The sequence below is a fragment of the Triticum dicoccoides genome, chromosome 2B (genome assembly GCF_002162155.2).
Source record: "Triticum dicoccoides isolate Atlit2015 ecotype Zavitan chromosome 2B, WEW_v2.0, whole genome shotgun sequence".
NCBI classification, from domain to species: Eukaryota; Viridiplantae; Streptophyta; class Magnoliopsida; order Poales; family Poaceae; genus Triticum; species Triticum dicoccoides.
Window position 1 is genome coordinate 529,354,261 of NC_041383.1, and position 18,668 is coordinate 529,372,928.

Below are 18,668 nucleotides of genomic sequence, written 5' to 3' on the forward strand. Positions count from 1 at the left end.
TCGGGGATGGCTGCCGGCGCCCCAGCCAAAGCTGACCTCGCGGCGGCAACACTTTGGGGTCGGCCGACGGATTGTGGTTCCGGTGGTGCGTGCCCGGCGGTTTGGCGACCCGTGCACGAGGGATGGAGGTCTTCGATCAAATCCGGGTGAAAACCTGCTATTGGCGATTGCCAAGGCCGGCGATGGCGACGCTGTCTGCGTCGTTCCCGTCCTAAAGGCATCGTCGTGGAGAAGTTCAAGGTCACTCTCTGCTACCTCCGGGGGAAACCCTAAATCAGTAGATCGGATGACGGCGGCTCTCTGGTGTCGTTTCCCCCCTGGGGGCGTCATTCTTGGAGGTGCACACGGGCTCGAGGGACTAGAGGACGGTGACTTTGGTGGAGCGGTGCTTCATCTTGCACTTTGATGGTGACGGATCTCGGCGGCGTGGCGCTGTCGAGACTCGGCGTCTGATGCGCGGAGATGGACTCGTGCAGGAGGTGGTAGCTGTCTGGCGTCATGGTGGCGTTGATGGCAGATAGGCCTGGCAAGGTCGGTGCAACAGTACAGCTCTGAAGATGGATTGATGGCAGGCGGCTGCGGCGGCCTCATACCCGACAGGGGTCCTGGTTGAGAAGCACGCCGGACTGGTGGGTGCCCATACCAGGCAGGCGTCCTGGGTGGGACCTCAAGTCTTTAGATGTTTAGGTTTGGCTGCGTGGTCTGTTTGGTATTAGGCCCAGACTTTCAGCGCCCCTACATCAACTGGATAGGGATAGCGACAGTTGTCGCTGGTTTTGGTGGCTTTAGACTTATTGTTGTATGACTCTGTACGGTCTTGTGTCAATAATTAATAATATGGCCGTATGCATCGCCCAGATGCAGAGGCCGGGGGTCGTCCTCCTTTTTTAAAAAAAAAACAGCTATCTGGTAAACTTAACAGTTCATCTGTTCTTGCCAATTGCAGCAATCAATATCAGTACAATGTCAGTACGAGATGATAAATGTCATCATATGCAAAGAACAAGCGGCAACATTCCTACCAACTCTCACCTGTACAAGTTTCTCTTCACTTTCAGAGAGTAATGCAGTTGCCAACAAAAATCCTTGCAAGGCAAATCAAGAGCTTCGTGAACGTTTGCTGGCTGCAACGGAGATCACTGAAGAAACAGCCGGGTGATCAAACGAGACCTCTGCTACAACGAGCCCGGGGCGTGAGCGGCTAGTTGTTCAGATCAATGTCGAAAACAATCCTGGGCGCATCCGAGCGTGAACTAGATCCGGCGCCCTCCCTCGCCTGGTTCTCCGCGTCGCTCGAGCGGGCAGGCGGCGGCGGCGGAGCGACCACCGGCTTCGTGAACACCTTGTAGACCACCAGGTCCATGTTGGCACCGGTCGGGCCGGCTGTCGCGCCGCGGAAGGCGGCCGCGCCCTTGTGGAGCGCGTACTCCTTCATCAGCCACCGCGTCTGCTCCCACGTCACCTTGCCGCCGCCGTCGTCCGCCCGCGCCGCGCGGAACGCGAACCTGCGGTGGCGGGCGTACACCTCCCCGCGGAACTCGTACCCCTTCGCGTCGCCGTACTGCATCCACCACCCGCCGGGCGCCCGCCGCATGCTGCTGGCGGGCTTCGCCGCGAAGAAGTAGCCCCACGCCTCCCCGTCCTGCTTCCTGTGGCTGGGCGGGAAGGGGAGGCGCGTCCGGGCTCGCCGCGAAGATGTCCACGCCCTCCGCGACGAAGCCCGGGGCGGCGCGGTCAGCGATCTTGCCAGTGGTCGCCTTGGGGCCGAGGTACTCGACGATGATCTGGCGGCCGCTGGGTACCTTGTAGCTGTAGTTGTACTCCCCGCCGACGCGCGTCCACGACATGGCATTGTCGTTGAGGTTGCCAGCGTCCTCGTTTACGCCGGAGTGCGCAGGCGTCGCGGGGATCACCGGCTTCGCGATGACCTTAGGTGGTCGGTCCGAGCGCGGCGGAAGGGGGCTTCCTCCTGGCCGGAGCGTCTCGCCACGGCAGGCACACGGCAGTAGCGGTGGAGCGCCCCCTCGGGCCTTGACGAACGCCGCCCGGGTTGGTTGGGCTTGGCGCGACGGAACGCTGCCTCCTACCCGCCGGACCACCAAGCCGGAGCGGGCAGGCGGCGGCACGGGAACCGCCGGCTTGGTGAAGACCTTGCGGACCACGAAATCCATGTTGGCGTTGGGGTGCTCGGGCAGCTTGCTGCGGAAGACGGCCGCATCCTTGTCGAGGCGGTACTCCTTCATCAGCCACCGCGTCGGCGTCCACACCACCCGAGCCCGCTCCGCCCGCGTGACGTAGAACGCGTACCTGCTCCGGTAGCCGAGCGCCTCCCCCTTGAGGTCGTACCGCTTCTCGGCGCCGTGCCGCACCCAGCACCCGCCCGGCGCAGGCTGGGCGCTGTCGGCGGTCGGGGCCGCGGCGGCGAAGTAGCCCCACACCTCCCCGTGCGGCCCCCTGTGGCTCGCCTGGAAGGGAGCGCGCTGGGGCTCGCGGCGAAGACGTCCACGCCCGCCGTGACGACGCAGCCGCCGGGGATGACGACGGCGTCGGGGAGCTCGCCGCGGAGCGCGTTGCGGCCGAGGTACAACGTGATGAGCTGGCGGCCGCTGGGCCTGAACACCGTTCCTGGCCGCAGCGCCAGCACGGCGGGTTGCGGCGTCGCCATGGAGATGGAGAGTTGCAAACTTGCGAAGCGAAGGAGCCCGAGGAGGTGCGCGGTCGGGTTGTTGGGCTTCGGAGAGAAGAGGAGTTCGAGTCATGGGAGGTTTTGGGTTAGGGGCTGTATATATAGTGGCACGATCGTGGATGGCAAGCAGTGGTGTTCTCCAAGCCAAGTCCAATTGCAAATCCAAGATTGTCCTTCGAAGTGAATAATAAGCTTCTAAAAATCCTGGGAGTAGCCGATTCTGGCCTCCTGGGACTTTCTGTAGCAGCAGTGGTAGATTCCTACAAAATGTGCTGTTGTGGACAGCATTTTCCTCCAACAAAAAAACAGTAGGATGGTAAGTCACAGATACATGGATGATGGATCCAAGTGTGGAGATCATATTCAGCAAGTTATCTGGACAGCAAAATCGTTTGCGTGCCGCTCGTTTCGAACACACAGAAAAGAGGCCTCCACAGAAAACGTTCCTCCGTCATGATCTGCTGCTATTAATAGTAATGTTCGGCAAATGAAGTGCTACAAGATCTACCAGTCATTGCTAGGCTCTGGACTGAATTGACTAGCACAAATTTAGTCCTCTGGATCATGAATATTCCAGTCAGTACGTAGCATTGAAATTTACTAGTGCTTCAGTTCAGTCCAATTTATAGAATGGAAAACGACTCTAAATTTGTATGTGCATTGAACAAAATAAGGGAGTACCAATTGTCACATCTATACAAATTTTCGCACTATGATCCTATCCACATAGGGTATCGGTGGCCTCGTGATCACTTTATGAATACTACACTACAAAGTCAATGTTTTCTCATCTTCCATATGATAGGTGTGATTTATGGAAATTGATAGATTGTTTCTCGCCTGCATAAAGCATGAATTGCTAGTAATCGCCGGTCAGCCATACGGCGGTGAATCCGTTCTCGGGCCGTAGGTGATTACAACTTTTCTGTGACCAACCCTATGAAATTATAATCTCTAAACAAGTATAAGCAAATAAAATCATAGGGTTACCTGAAGGTCGAATGATATACCTCCTGAAGTATACTGGCAGTTTTCTGAAATTTTGTTCTGGCAGTACATTAATTATGCAAGGTGAATGTGCTACATAAGGACATAATTTTAGATATAAGTCAGAAAGGAACTAATTATTTATTGATTTAAACCATTACTCCTTGGCAAATGCAATTGCTACAAAATCTGCTTGACTTGGCTAAGCTCTAGGAGACTGGAGAGCAATGGCTAGCAATATTTTGTACTTGAAGGTCTTGACTCTTGAGTCTAACACATCAAAGTGCTGCCAAAAATAACTCGTGCAACCCTGAAGCAATTATTGTAAGCTTGATAACATTCCAGCCAGTAGCATTTATGGAGAAGTTTCCCTTATCCTTACCCTCACAGTTCTGTCCAATTCATATATCTACAAAGAAACGGACACCGAATTTCTGCAACATGATTTGGTGCTTACAAATTTTCTAGTATGAACAATAAATGTGCAGAAAAAACTGTAAGTTCTCTAAAAGGTATAAAACCTCTGAACTGTTCTGATAGATGTTGCAAGGGGGATGGATCACAATTTTTTGAACAAAGGGTGAATTTTATTGATTCAAATGAAGCATCAACCAAATACAAACACAATGAGCACAATCACAACCTCTACATAGCTAGGATACACACCCACACCAACACACACACAAACATAGCAAAGTCATACAAGACCAAAGCTATGTTAAGCGACAGAAGAAAACTCCAAAACGATGAAAACAGTGATCGACGAACTACAACAACCAATCTGCCTCAACTAGATCGAGCGCACAATCAAGAACTGAAAACAGAAGAGACACAACAACGCTGAAGAAATCAACATGCAGCTGTGGCGTAATGCTACTCCTGCAGGAGGAGGAGCACCGCCCCTTGGTCGCCCTAGTTCCCCAGCGTTAACCGCCGCATGAGCTCATCGAGTCGCGGGTACACGATGTAGCTCTCGGAGCCCTCGTCCTCGCTGGAGCTGCTGTCGACGGGCGGCGGCGGCGGCCGAGGGATCAGCGGCTTCCTGTAGACCTTGTGGACCACGAAGACGACGTCCGCCGGCACGGGGCCCGGGTGCGCGCGGCGGAAGGCTGCCGCGTTCCTGTTGAGCCGGTACTCCTTCATCCGCCAGCGCGTCGGCGATATTACCTCCCCGTCCCTCCACGAGTAGCGGTACGCGAACCTGCGCCAGAACGCCACTGCCTCCCGGCCGCCCTCGCCGCCGTAGTACGCCTTCTCCTGGCCGTACTGCACCCAGCACCCGGGCGTCGGGCACGTCTCGCCGGCGGGCTTTGCCGCGAAGAAGAAGCCCCATACCTCGCCGTAATCCCTCCTGTGGTTTTCCGGGAAGGAGAGCGCGCGTGGGCGCAAGGACAAGACGTCCACGCCCTCCTCGATGACGCCGGGGAGGAAGAAGCCGCCGAGCCCCGCCCTGGGCATGAGGTAGTGGCCGACGAGCTCACGGCCGGCGGGTTGGAACACGTAGCCAGCTTCTGCCAGATTAGCCATCGCCGACCGATGCTGAAGTTGTAGCCTAGCTAGGAGGGGTAGGTTCTGTGGGCGACGGGAAATGTTGGGTGGATCAGAGAGTTCGATTATGCCATGGGAGAACTCAGATCCGGGGGGCCTGCTCCTCCTTTTGTAGTAGATGGGATGGCATCATGGCAGTTGGCAGTGGCAGGGAAGGTTCCAGAAGCAAGTACAGATGGCATACCAGATAGGGGATGTCAAATTCGGTCGCGTGTGCTCAATTCGAACAAAATTTGATGGCCCATTTGATCAAGAGTGTCCAATCTGAAAACAGGTCAGACCGAGTGGCCTTTTTCGGTCTTGTCCCGCCGGTTTGTTTCACAACCGTGCTTGGCCCAAAACAAATGGCACCGGATTAGAGTCCACAAAATTTTTCTAATATAAGAGAGCAGGGTGATCTAGGCTTCGAAACACCTTAGCATTTCTTGAGTCCCAAAATTTCCGGAGAATTGAGAGAGGCACGCCTCTGGCTAAATGAAGTTAGTAAGGTTGCTTTTGACATAGCACCCCTCCCCCTCCCGAAGCAAGTAGGCGGCAGAAGAGTAAGTTGTTGTCAAATCCGCATGGCTTTCGGACAGTTGATGAAGAGGTGATTTGTGTTTTCGGAAGGAACAAAGTACCTTAAAAGGGTGGCGGCTTATGAGAGTTGACTGTCAAACATATGTGCGTTGATTTAATTTGTTGCCGAACAATAACCAAGCAACAAATATTGACTATATCTAGAGCACGACAGCGCTAGATGAGCTTGGCATGAGGACATTCCACGAGACCATACATGCTAATTTTAAAGAGATAAAAAACAGCGGAACGATTCACCATCGATATGTATGCATCTATCTGACAAAGCAATGATGTCGGCGCTCTAAATGTTACTTCTACTAGTGAAAGAGGGAGGGTGATCTAGGCTTCGAAACGCCGCAACATTCCCTAGGTCCTAATTTAGATAATTGAGAGAGGCACCTCTAATTAAATGAAATTTTTGAGCTTGCTTTTGGCGTAGCAACAACCCATAAGCCCCGGAAGCAAGTAGGTGTGGGTTATTGCCAAATCCGCATGGGTTTCGGACAGTTGATGAAGAGGTTATCTGTCTTTGGTAGGAACAGGGTACCTCGTATGGGCGGCGGGTCGGGAGAGGTGCACGTCGAACATATTTGCCTTGGTTTATATTTCCTCAAACAATAACCAAACAACAAATATTGACCATATTGAGCATGGTAGTGCTAGATAAGCTCGGTATGATCACACTTCATGTTTTTTTATTCCATGTGAGATCATACATGCAAATTTTAAAGGGACAAACATATAGCGACAAAATCATTGACGTCGGTGCTCTAAATGTAATTTTTTAAGCTTCAAAATGATATATCTCTCAAACGATTTTTTGTGCATATCCATGGTCCCCTTTGTTTCGAAGAGATCATTGAAACTAGACCATATGTTGTTGAACATCGACGTTTATATATTTCACAAGTGTCATAATTTGTTTTCCTATGAAGTTGGCTTAGTAGCAAAGTTACTAGGCGGCAAACATAGAACGAAAACTTTATGGATGTTTTAAAAAGCATCTCTATCTCTATATCTAACTTTTATATCTATATCTATATATGTCTCTTCCTATCTAAAAAAGGGAAATGTTTTCCGTTCCGCTCCACACTTCTTCCATCCTCCCTCGCACCACCGTATTGTTTCGGTACCACGAGAAAGACCAGAGAAAATTCATCGTGTGAAAGCCCCACTCATGCACCTCTGGGTAAATGAAGTTTTTGAGGTTGCTTTTGGTGTGGCAATAACCCATAAGTCTCGGAAGCAAGTAGGCCTGAGTCGTTGCCGAATCCGCATGGCAATCGGACAGTTAATGAAGATGTGATTTGTGTCTTGGGAAGGAGCGGAGTACCTCCGACAGGCGGCAGCTTGAGGTGCTTGTCGAACATATTTTTCTTGGCTTAATCTTTCCTCGAATAGTAACCAAGCAAAAAATATTGCCATATTTGGAGCATGACAATGCTAGATGAGCTCTACATGATCACACTGCACATTTTTATCCCTGTGCGATCATACATGCTAATTATAAAGGTAAAAATATAGTGGAACGTTACACACAGGCATCAATGACGCCAGCGCTCTTAATGTTATTTTGAAACTTCAAAATGATATATCTCTCGAACCATTATTCAGATTTACAATCTATCTCCATGGCCTGCTGTTTAGACAAGATCATCAAAACTAGACCCATATGTTGTTAAGCTTTGATGTTTTTTCTTTCGTCCAAAAGTGTCACCAAATTTTTCTATGAAGTTGCCTTAGTACCAAAATTACAAGGTGGAAACTTTGATACTAATACAACAACAAGTTCATTAAACATGGGTTGACACCTTTATGGATGGCTTTCCTTCTTCAAAATATACGGATCTCCTAAATCACTAAGCTCCATGGGACAAAATCTCCCAGGAGTGATCGAGGCGGCCGATTTCGCTAGTGGTCTTGATTTTGACCGGGCAGGCGCGTTGAGTGGGCCCCTTTGGTCGGGCGTGTGGGGGTGTGGGCCTAAGCATTGTGGCCATTGGGAGGGGTTTGTTTTGGTACGTGTCGCACGGTTGCCTCCCTCTTCCACACTCTGCTTGCATCAAGTACGAGAGATGACACGGTCTACAGACCCTAGCGCCTCCGAAACCTCCCATCCACGCATCGCACACTGTCGCTCACTGTGCATCACCTTCTTGTTCCTGTCGGGGCGCCGCTAGCTCCCAGGCCAACACCTGCCTATTTTTCGTCAGCGTTGGCTGTCCCCGTTGGGTGCTGGACTTGATAAGCTCTAGCGGCGCATAATCTGGTCAGTACCCTCGGTGGGGTGGTGAACGTGGTTGTATGTACCAGACCGGAGGTCGCACATGGGTTTTACCCTCATTCAGGCCTCTAGTGAGGAGTAATACCCTATGTCATGCTTTGAGTTCTTATTCATGGTGAGTGACCTTGGACGAGGGATTACAGTGGCGGAGATGAGATTGCTACCGAGAGTCTAGTCTATGAGAGTACATCACAATGAGAGCCTTGTAGACCTCTCCTTATATGCACGGTGAGGGCTATAGTTTTACAAGAGGGAGATCCAATCATGGTTGCCGCCATTGGAGGGCAAGATGATCCTTGGAATCATACCCATTCCTTCGGGCACCTTCCTATTTTCTAGCTATGTGGTCGGCCTCCTGGGCCCCTTGGCAGGTCTGCTGTCGTGCTCCCTATGGAGAAGGCACCCTCGGCTTATCACACCTTTAGTAGCCCCCGAGCTTGTGTGGGGTTGGAGCTCTTTGGTCTTTGAGAACCCATGCAAACTCCTCGTCTTTGTGTTGGATGTCAGGACCTCTTTCTGGGAGCTCGACCTTGAAGACGTCTGCGGGCTTGTTCACCGCGAATGCTTTCCACTGCAGGCTCGACTGTGGCATGGAGCTCGCTGAAGGCCGAGGCCCCGTGTTCTGAGCTATGATGTCAAGTCTCCGGTTGATTGAATCATCACAACCAGGCCTGTGTTGTCTTGTCAAACAGGCTCATAGATGATAATGGCTGAATTCGCACGCCCACATCTCCCGGAATGGGAAACCGCAGAGGATGTGGGGCGCTTGTCACACCGTGAGGCCCGACTGTTCAGTTTTATTGCGGCAGCCATAAAGCAGGGAAGAAAAGGTAATTTCTACTTCCCCTCCTTTCATATTCATCCTCACGCATTCGCCTCCTTGCATCCTCTGCTATTACCACAAATCTATAGCTCACACAACCTTCAGCCTTAATCCTCTGCATCCATCAAGATAGCAAAATCCAAGAATGGCCAGGGACGGACTCATGCAATACGCCGCTTAGGCGACCGTGGCCGCGAAGCGAAAATGGAAGAGGGCCGCCGATGGCCGCGACCCGCAAGCTAAAGTAGCCTCATGCGGCGAATGAAACCACGAGGAAGTGGTTTTCGTCATCCTTCCGCGCTGAGGAGCTCGACCAATTGGTGGTGAAGAAGTGTACCCCGGCAGATCTGGTCCACAGGATGCTCGAGAAGGAAGCCCCACCAGCGTCAGCCGCCGAAGAGCACGTGCTTCATCAGGAGTTCTTCGGAGAGAAGTGCGGTGATTGATATGGTTATTGTTGTTGCCAACACATGAAGTGATTAAGTTGAAGTCGCCGCCAAGTAGCCACGGACCAGCACACAACACCCTGCATCCCAGAGGTCTACCAGGAACTGCAACTTGTCGTCGTTGCCTTGAGGGCCATAAACCATAGTCAACAACGAGTACAGGTTCACCAGAGACGAGAGCTATAATGTGGTGCAAGACAATGATGGGACTGGAGATGGACACTGCTGAGCGCTGCCAGGCGAGAATAATGCCTTCCCAGGTGCCAATCGTGGGTAGGAAGAAGAAGTCCTGAAAGCTTGGGCCAACGTCTTGATCACCGTGGGCAGCACGACAAGGTTCAGTTTGATCTCTTTGCGACAAATGACAATAGGAGAGGCAACGTAAATAATAGGACGAACGGTAGCGTGTTTGGTAGGGCATTAAAACCGCGAACATTCCAACAAATCACACGAAGATTGCACTCCATAAAGACCAAGGATGTGTCCAATGGGGGATGGGGGAGGGGGCACGACACTAATCTACGATAGTCCGAACATTGGCAGTGGTGTGGTGCAGCCTGGAAAGCACGGTGTTAGGTATGTCCAACCCGGAAAGTAAATGGATGAACCTACTTTGGAAAACTCATTCTAAATGCCAAAAAACTCTGAAAAAGTTTCACGCATACATCTTCACATTCTATGTGCACGCATAAAGTTTCGCGGAAAAACAACTTTTCCTTTGACATGTGCAAAAAAGACAAAAAATGCATCGTGGAACGCTTTTAGAAGCACTGAAGTTTGTCTTTTTCACAGAGGCAAAATAAAAAGTGACTTTTTTCACAAAACTTTGTGCTGCATACACATGTGTGCGTAGATGTATGCATTTGTTTTGTTTTTTTTAACATTTTAAAACGTGTTTAAAACGCATTTTTGAAAGTGGGTTCATATGCCCATGAGTTCAAGACTTTCCCACTCTATCTCACCCATAGTAATCTGCAAACGCCTGGACAACGTCCTCCGCAAGGGGATGTTCAAACAGCCTGGAGTACTTGGCCAGACTCTTAACAGTAAGCAGTTTGTCTTCTTGAAGAATGACTGTCGTAGAATACGCTTGGCCTTAGTATCGGTAAAAGTAATGCACCGGCTGCGTCTAGGCGTGGAAGGGGTAGCTAGCAACGGCAAGGGTGCAAATTTGCACGCCACACGCAAACACATGCAAAGCGGGGTCCACCACCGAAGCCGCATGGGGGCCATGCAGCAATGTTTGGCTGGAAAAGATGCAGCCAAGACGTTGCTGGGGCCAGACAGCGTTTAGATGGAAGAAACAGCTAAAACGTTGCTTGTGAGGTAGTAGCAAATATTATTCCTACACTACAGTTGTGGAATCATTTTCCAAAATATATATCAACTGAAGTGAGGATGGCAGGGTCGCAGATATATATGAATATGACGGCTTATGCAAGTATGGTTATTGTACTCAGCATGTTATTTCAAATGCCAAATCGTTGGTCGGCCTCGGCCATGGAGCCATCGTCTGTTGCTATTGGAAGTGGAAACTAACTACTCGGCACATGCAAGTGCTACAAGACCTACCTGACAAGGCTAAGCTCTGGAGTGAAATGACCAGCACAAATTTAGTCCCCTGGATCATTAACATATATAGCCTTATAAACTGAAACTGTACATCCTTGCAATGATTGCCCAACACTCCAGTCAGTAGCATTGACATCTGGGGGCCAAAAAAAGAAAAATAGCATTGACATCTACTACTAGTCTATAGTTCAAACAAAAATAACATCTACTGCTAGTGTCTCAGTTCAGTCCAATTTACAGAAAGGCAAACGATTCTAAATTTTTATGTGCACGGAATAAAATAAGGATTTTTCACATATTTAAAGTTTCGGCACTATGATTAGGTGATTACAACTTTTCTGTAACCAACCCTAATTTTCTCTCTCTAAACAACTACTCCTGAAGGTTGAAGGATATGCCTCCTGAACTATCCCGCCAGTTTTTTAAAATATTGTAATTACATAACTCAACCATATTTCCCGAACTAGATGACCGAAACAAAGCTAAGAACAACCCAAACATGGGAGGAGACGACAAAGACAAACGTCCACATAAAATCTAAATCATAATATGGAACAACCATGACCTGTGTCAGCCCATTGCCAAGCATCGGTTTTAAACTGATTGATGATTCATCACAAGGGCAAGTATGTGTTGTTGAAAAACCCTCTTGTTCCTCTCACACCATATGCTCCAGATGATTAGAGACACCTAGGAATTTAAAGCCTTTCTCTTTGTGCCATGAGTTCTCGACCTGGCCTCCTGCCACCATCATGGATTGGAAGGAAAGCCGAGGGAACGATCTCACTCAGATTAGCCATTTGCAGCACCGAGCTCCAAATGATCGAAATGAGCCGCCTCCTGTGTAGAGGTACAGAAACGACAAGTATCATTATGTGCTAAATCCCTCTTGGCAAGACGGTCTGTCGTCCAAACACGACGATGAGCAAAGAAAAAGTTTGCATTTAAAAGGCGCCCAGAATTGACTTATGGTGCAATCCGTACTGCAATTGATTGATGCAGTGAAATAAGCACTATATACTAACTTTGCCGAAAAAACTTCTTTTGAATCCCAATTCCAGGTCCACTTATCTTCAACGCCATGGATCGTCGGGGTTTAACTTTAAGAAATAATTTCCAGAAGGTAACCACCTGCAGGGAAGTGTGAATGTTGATCTCACCATTGATATCTTTGATCCAAGCTCCATTAGAAGTCGCTTCAACAACAGTCCCGCGCGACCTGACGACCGGATATACTAATTATTTGTTGGTTTAGAATCTGTTAGGTAAGTCACAGATGCATGAACATTACAGCTTATATATACTAATATGGTGCTTATGTCCAGCAAAGTCATCCGAAGCTTAGCTTCCAATTATTCAGATGTGAAGACATCTTTAGCTTGATTGCTGTGACTGAAACTGAAAACCGTTACTCCTAAATACTAGTAAAACTGAAACTGTAGTGGTATTCAAACTGATATCTCTCTCTCCAACCATTTTGAAACTGAAACTGGAGTAGTAACCATTACTCCTAAATATACTACTCCAATTCCAATTATTCGAAAACAAAGCGGACCATAAAGAAAGATCATAAAATCTAAACTTATACACATGGGAAGACATCAGACCAAGACTCACGTCCACATAAAACATAAATCATAAAATGAAACGGTGATAAAACCTCCGAACTGTTATTATTCATGGTAGGTGTACCTGGGGCGAGGGATTATAGTGAGGGAGATGAGATTGTTACCGAGAGTCTAGTCTACGGGAATATATGGGAATGAGAGCCCTGTAGCCCTCTCCTTATATGCAAGTTGAGGGCTATATATAGTTTCAAAAGAGGGAGATCCAATCACGGCTACTACCATGCTGGCTTGGGGGATAAGATGATCCTCAAACGCCTACCCATTCCTTCGGGCACCTTGCTATTGCTAGCTGCGTGGCTCGCCTCCTAGGTCCCTTGGCAGGTCTGCTGCCAGGCTCCCTGCGAAGAAGCCACCCTCGGTGCATCGCACCATCGGTAGCCCTGGAGCTTGTCTGGGTTTAGATTTCTTCGGTCTTCGAGAACCCAGGGGAACTCCTGGTCTGGATGTCAGGATTTCTTCCTGTGAGCTCGACCTTGAAGACATATGCGAGTTTGCTCACTGCGAGGGCTCCGGGAACGCCTTCTGTTGCGGGCTCGGCTACAATGTGGAGCTCCCTGGAGGCCAAGGCTACGCGGTCTAAGCTCTGACTTCAGGTCTCTAGTGGTTGAATCGTCATAGCCAGACCCCACCCGGTCTTGTCAAAATAGGCTCGTGGACCCTTGAGGGCACCCATTCGTCGCATGATGTCATGATGATAATGCCTGAATTTGCATGCCCATGTCTCACGAAAAGGGAAACCATGGAGGATGTGGGGCACGTGTCATGCCATGAGGCCCGCCCATTCAGTTTCATAGCGGCGGCTATAAAGAGGGAGCGATAAGGTAATTTCTCCTTCATCTTCATCCTCATGCATTCGCCTACTTGCATCCTTTGCCATTACCACACATCTACAACTCATACAACCTTCCGCCTTAATCATCCGCATATGTCGAGATGGCCAAATCCAAGGGTGGCCAGGGACGGACTTGCACAATACGCTGCTCTAGCGACCGGCTGCAAAGCAAAAACAGAAGAGGGTCGCCGACGATCGCGGGCCGAAGCAGTCAGACGATAAACAAAACCATGGGGAAGTGATTCACGTCGTCTGTCCGTGCCGAGGAGCTCGACCGGCTGGTGGTGGAGAAGTTTATGTGGGCAAATCTGGTTCGCATGTTGCCCGGGAAGGAAGCCCCACCATCACCGGCCGGCTAAGATCACGTGCTCCATCATGAGCCGGCCAGAGGTGCGAAGGTTGAGACAGTTATTGTTCTTGTTAGCACATGAAGTGATTAAGTTGACGTCACCGCCAAGCACCCACATAACAGCACACAACACCCTAACATCCTGAGGGTCTGCCAGGAACTGCAACTTGTCGTCTTCGCCTTGAGGGACATAAACCCCAGTCAACCATGAGTGCGCCTTCCAGTGGACGATAGAGACAAGAGCCGTAATGTGGTGGAAGCCAATGGTGGGATTGGAGATAGACACCGCCAAGCGCTGCCAGGCGAGAAGAATGCCTTCCCGGGTGCCAATCGTGGGGAGGAAGAAGTCCTAGCTCGGGCCCAACGTCCCGATCCCCGTGAGCAGCACAATAAGGTCCAGTCTGATCTCCTTGAGACAAATCACAGTAGGAGAGGTTGCAAATATAACAAAACGAACAACGGCGTGTTTGGCAAGACAATTAAGACCACGAACGTAAAGAAAATCGCACAAAGACCAAGGATGGGTCCAATGGGGGATGGGGGAGGGGGCACAACACTAAGCTGGGACGGTCCAGACACTGGCAGGGTGAGGTGCAGCCTGGAAAGCACTGTGCTAGGCATGTCCCACCCGAAAAGTACATGTATTAACCCACTTTGGAAACCTCATTACTAAATGCCAAAAAAAATTAAAAAAGTTTCACGCATACATCTACACATCTATGTGCGCACAGAAAGTTTCATGGGAAAACTACTTTTTCTTTGGCTTATGCAAAAAAAGGAAGCTGGCAGGGGTTGGGTGCAGCCTGGAAAGCACGATGCTAGGCATGCCCCACCCTGAAACTAAATGGATTAGCTCACTTTGGAAAACTCATTACTACATGCCAAAAAATTCTGAAAAACGTTCACGCATACATGTTCACATTTTATGTGCGCGTAGAAAGTTTCACGGGAAAACAACTTTTCTTAGGCATGTGCAAAGACAAAAATGCATCATGGAAAGCTATTCAACAACACAGAAATTTCTCTTTTTCGCAGAGGCAAAATAAAAAGAGTTTTTTTCACAAAAAATTGTGCCGTGTACACATGCACGCGAAGATGTATGTATTTAATTTGTTTTGAAATTTTTAACATTTTAAAACGGGTTTAAAATGCTTTTTTGAAAAGCGGGTTCATAAGCCGACGGGTTCAGGATGTTCCCACTCTATCTCCCCCGTAGTAATCGCGAACGCCTGGACGACGTCCTCCGCAAGGGGCTGTTCAAACAGCTTGGAGTACTTGGCCAGACTCTCAGCAGTAAGGGCTCGTCTTCTTGTAGAATGGCTAAGGTGGCGTAGGAGAACACACTTGGCCTTGGTATCGGCAAAGGCACTGCACCGGGTGCGTCTTGGCGTGGACGAGGGTAGCTAGCAGCGGCATCGGTGCCAATTGCACACCATGCACAAACGCATGCAAAAGCGGGGTCCGCCCCCAAAACCGCACGGGGTTGTGCAACATGCACAGCAGAGCGAGACAGTGTTTCATTGGAAAAGACGCAGCCAAAACGTTGCTGGCCAGACAGTGTATGGCTGGAAGGCGCAGCCAAAATGTTGCTTGGAACGTAGCAAATATTGTTCATACACAATATTCATTTGCGAAAGTTTTCAAGAAATATATCATTTGATGTCAGGATGGCAAGTCACGTATCCATGAATATTACGGTTTCTACAAGTATGGTTATTATACTCAACAAGTTATTTGAAATGCAAACTCGTTTGTCGGCCTCGGCCATGGCCCCATGATCTGCTGCTATTGGAAGGGGAAACTAGCTACTGGGCAAATGCAAGTGCTACAAGATCTACTTGACAAGGCTAAACTTTGTAGGTTTTTTTTTTTGAAACGAGCTAAGCTCTGGAGCAAGGTTTTAGTTATCGAATGAGGCATTTTTACCGAAGGGGACTGATAAATGCGGTTACCACGGTTACCGAGAAATATCGAGAATATTTCGAATGAATTTTATAGTTGAATTTGGAATTCAAATAAGTGAATGAACGAACATTTGAACCAGAGACCTCTCAAAACAAGAACTAGGTTGCTACCAACACGCCAGAACCAATTCTCATAGCATTAATTAGATCCTACGTACTTTACTATAAATTGAGTGTTTAAATTCAAAAAACTGGTATTTTTTGCTTGGTACGGGGATTTACCGAGGGGCACGGAAATACGCGGTAACCATGGGAAATCCTGAAATTTCGACCGGTAACTAAAACCTTGCTCTGGAGTGAAATGACTAGCACAAACTTAGCCCCCTGGATCATGAACATAGGCTTATAAACTGAAACTGGCATATCCTTGCAATGATTACCCAAAATTCCAGTCAGTAGCATTGACATCTACTACTAGGCTAGTTCAAACAAAAATAACATCTACTACTAGTGTCTCGGTTCAGTCCAATTTACAGAAGGGCAAATGATTCTAAATTTCTATGTGCACTGAACAAAATAAGGGAGTACCAATTTTCACATCTATATACATGTTTCCGCACTATGATTACGCGATTACAACTTTTCTGTAACCAACCCTGTTTTTCTCTCTAAACAACTACTCGTGAAGGTTGAATGATATAGACTGATCGATGACTCTTCGCAATGGCAAGTATGTGTTGTTGAAAGCCCTCTTGTTCCCCGCAAAAAAAACCCTCTTGTTCGCCTCTCTAGCCATATGCTCTAGACTAGAGACACCAAGGAACTTAAAGCCTTACTCTTTGTGCCATGAGTTCTAGACTTGGCCACCCTACCAGGCTACCACCATCATGGATTGGAAGGGAAGCCGAGGGAATGATTTCACTCAGATTTGCCCATTGCAGCACCGAGAGCTCTAAATGGTCGAAATGAGCCACTTCCTATGTAGAGACTTCATCTTCCTAAAAACAACAAGTATCATTATGTACATGCTAAATCCCTCTTGGCAAACACGACGACGAGCCAAAGAAAAAGTTTGCATTTCAACGGCGCCCAGGATTGTCTTATGGTGCAATCCGTACTTCAATTGATAGCCGCAGTGAAATAAGCACTATATACTAACTTTGCCGAAAAAACTCTTTTTGAAACCCAACTCCAGGTCCACTTATATTCAACGCCATGGATCGTCGGGGTTTAAGAAATAATTTCCAAAAGGTAACCACCTGCAGGAAAGGGTGAATGTTGATCTCACCATTGATATCTTTGATCCAAGCTTCATTAGAAGTCGCTTCAGCAACAGTCCTGCGCGACCTGAATACCGGATATACTAATTATTTGTTGGTTTAAAATCTGTTCGGTAAGTCACAGATGCATGAACCTTACAGCTTATATATACTAATATGGTGCTTATGTCCAGCAAAGTCATCCGAAGCTTAGCTTCCAATTATTCAGATGTGAAGGCATCTTTAGCTTGATTGCTGTGACTGAAACTGAAAACCGTTACTCCTAAATACTAGTAAAACTGAACCTGTAGTGGTATTCAAACTGATATCTCTCTCTCCAACCATTTTGAAACTGAAACTGGAGTAGTAACCATTACTCCTAAATATACTACTCCAATTCCAAATATTCGAAAACATAGCGGACCATAAAGATATATCATAAAATCTAAACTTATACACATGGGAAGACATCAGACCAAGACTCACGTCCACATAAAACATTAATCATAAAATGAAACGGTGATAAAACCTCCGAACTGTTCTGGCAGATGCTGTGAGGGAGGCTGACTACATTGTACTTCGAACGAAACGGACCAACCAATCTACCTCAACTAGATCGGGCGCACAATCCACAACTGAAATGAAACGAAGTAGAGACACAACAACTCTGAAGAAATCAACATGCAGTTGCATAATTCTAGCGCTTCCTCTTCAACACCATGGAGCGCTCGGAGCCCTCCTCCTCCTCGCTGGAGTTGCTGTCGGCAGGCGGGGGGAGCACCGGCTTCCGGTAGACCTTGTGGACCACGAAGACGACGTCCGACGCCTCGGGGTCAGGATGCGCGCGGCAGAAGGCGGCCGCGTCCCTGTTGAGCCGGTACTCCTTCATCAGCCAGCACGTCGGCGAGCATACCGCCCCGCCCTTCCACGTGTAGCGGTACGCGAACCTGCGCCGGAACGCCACTGCCTCCCGGCCGCCCTCGCCGCCGTAGTACGGCTTCTCTGTGCCATACTGCACCCAGCACACGCCCGCGCCCGGCGTCGGGCACCTCTCGCCGGCGGGCTTTGCCGCGAAGAAGAAGCCCCATACCTCGCCGTAATCCCTTATGTGGTTTTGCCGGAAGGGGAGCTCACGCGGGGGCAAGGACAAGACGTCCACGCCCTCCTCGATGAAGCCGGGGAAGAAGTCACCGCCGAGCCCCGCCCTGGGGACGAGGTAGTGGTCGATGAGCTCACGGCCGGTGGGTTGGAACACGTAGCCGGCTGTCAGATTAGGGTTCGCCATCGCCGACCGATACCGAAGTTGTAGCCTAGGAGAGGTAGATGCTGTGGGCGACTCAAAATGTTCAGTGGATCTGAGAGAGAGAGAGAGAGTTCGATTATGCCCTGGGATAACTCAGATTAGGAGGACCTGCTCCTGCTTTTGTAGATGTGTTGGCATTAATGACAGGAAGGTTCCAGAAGCCAAGTACAGATGGCACAGTAGATAGAGGGTGTCTAATTCGGTCGGTGATAACATGTGCTCAATTAAAACAAAATTTGATGGGCCAATTGATTAGGATTGTGCAATCGGATTTGTTGCACAATCGTGCTTGGCCCAAACAAATGGCAACAGATTAGAGTCTACAAATATTCCTAATATAAAGAGGGATGGTGATTTAGGCTTCGGAACACCTGAGCATGTTTTAGTCCTGAAATTTCAAGAGAAACGAGTCTCACAATTTGTAGAGAAGTGAGGGAGGCACCTGTGGTTAAGTGAAGTTTTTTAGGTCGATGATGACGTAGCAAC

General features: G+C 48.9%; 2 protein-coding genes across 2 annotated transcripts; both read right to left on the reverse strand.

The window, feature by feature from the left end:
• Positions 1-4,585: 4,585 nt before the first annotated feature.
• LOC119360982 (NAC transcription factor NAM-B2-like) lies at positions 4,586-5,260 on the reverse strand. Its single transcript, XM_037626399.1, has one exon. The coding sequence runs from the start codon at positions 5,198-5,200 to the stop codon at positions 4,586-4,588; it is 615 nt and encodes a 204-aa protein (XP_037482296.1). The 5' UTR covers positions 5,201-5,260.
• A 12,053-nt stretch (positions 5,261-17,313) lies between these two features.
• On the reverse strand, positions 17,314-18,257 carry LOC119367956 (NAC transcription factor NAM-2-like). Its single transcript, XM_037633330.1, has one exon. It carries the CDS (start codon positions 18,162-18,164, stop codon positions 17,577-17,579), a length of 588 nt encoding a protein of 195 aa, XP_037489227.1. The 5' UTR covers positions 18,165-18,257; the 3' UTR covers positions 17,314-17,576.
• Between the last annotated feature and the right edge of the window lie 411 nt (positions 18,258-18,668).

Coding starts and splice junctions, on each gene's coding strand:
- LOC119367956 (XM_037633330.1), bottom strand. CDS start 18,164: ATGGCGAACCCTAATCTGACAGCCGGCTACGTGTTCCAACCCACCGGC.
- LOC119360982 (XM_037626399.1), bottom strand. CDS start 5,200: ATGGCTAATCTGGCAGAAGCTGGCTACGTGTTCCAACCCGCCGGCCGT.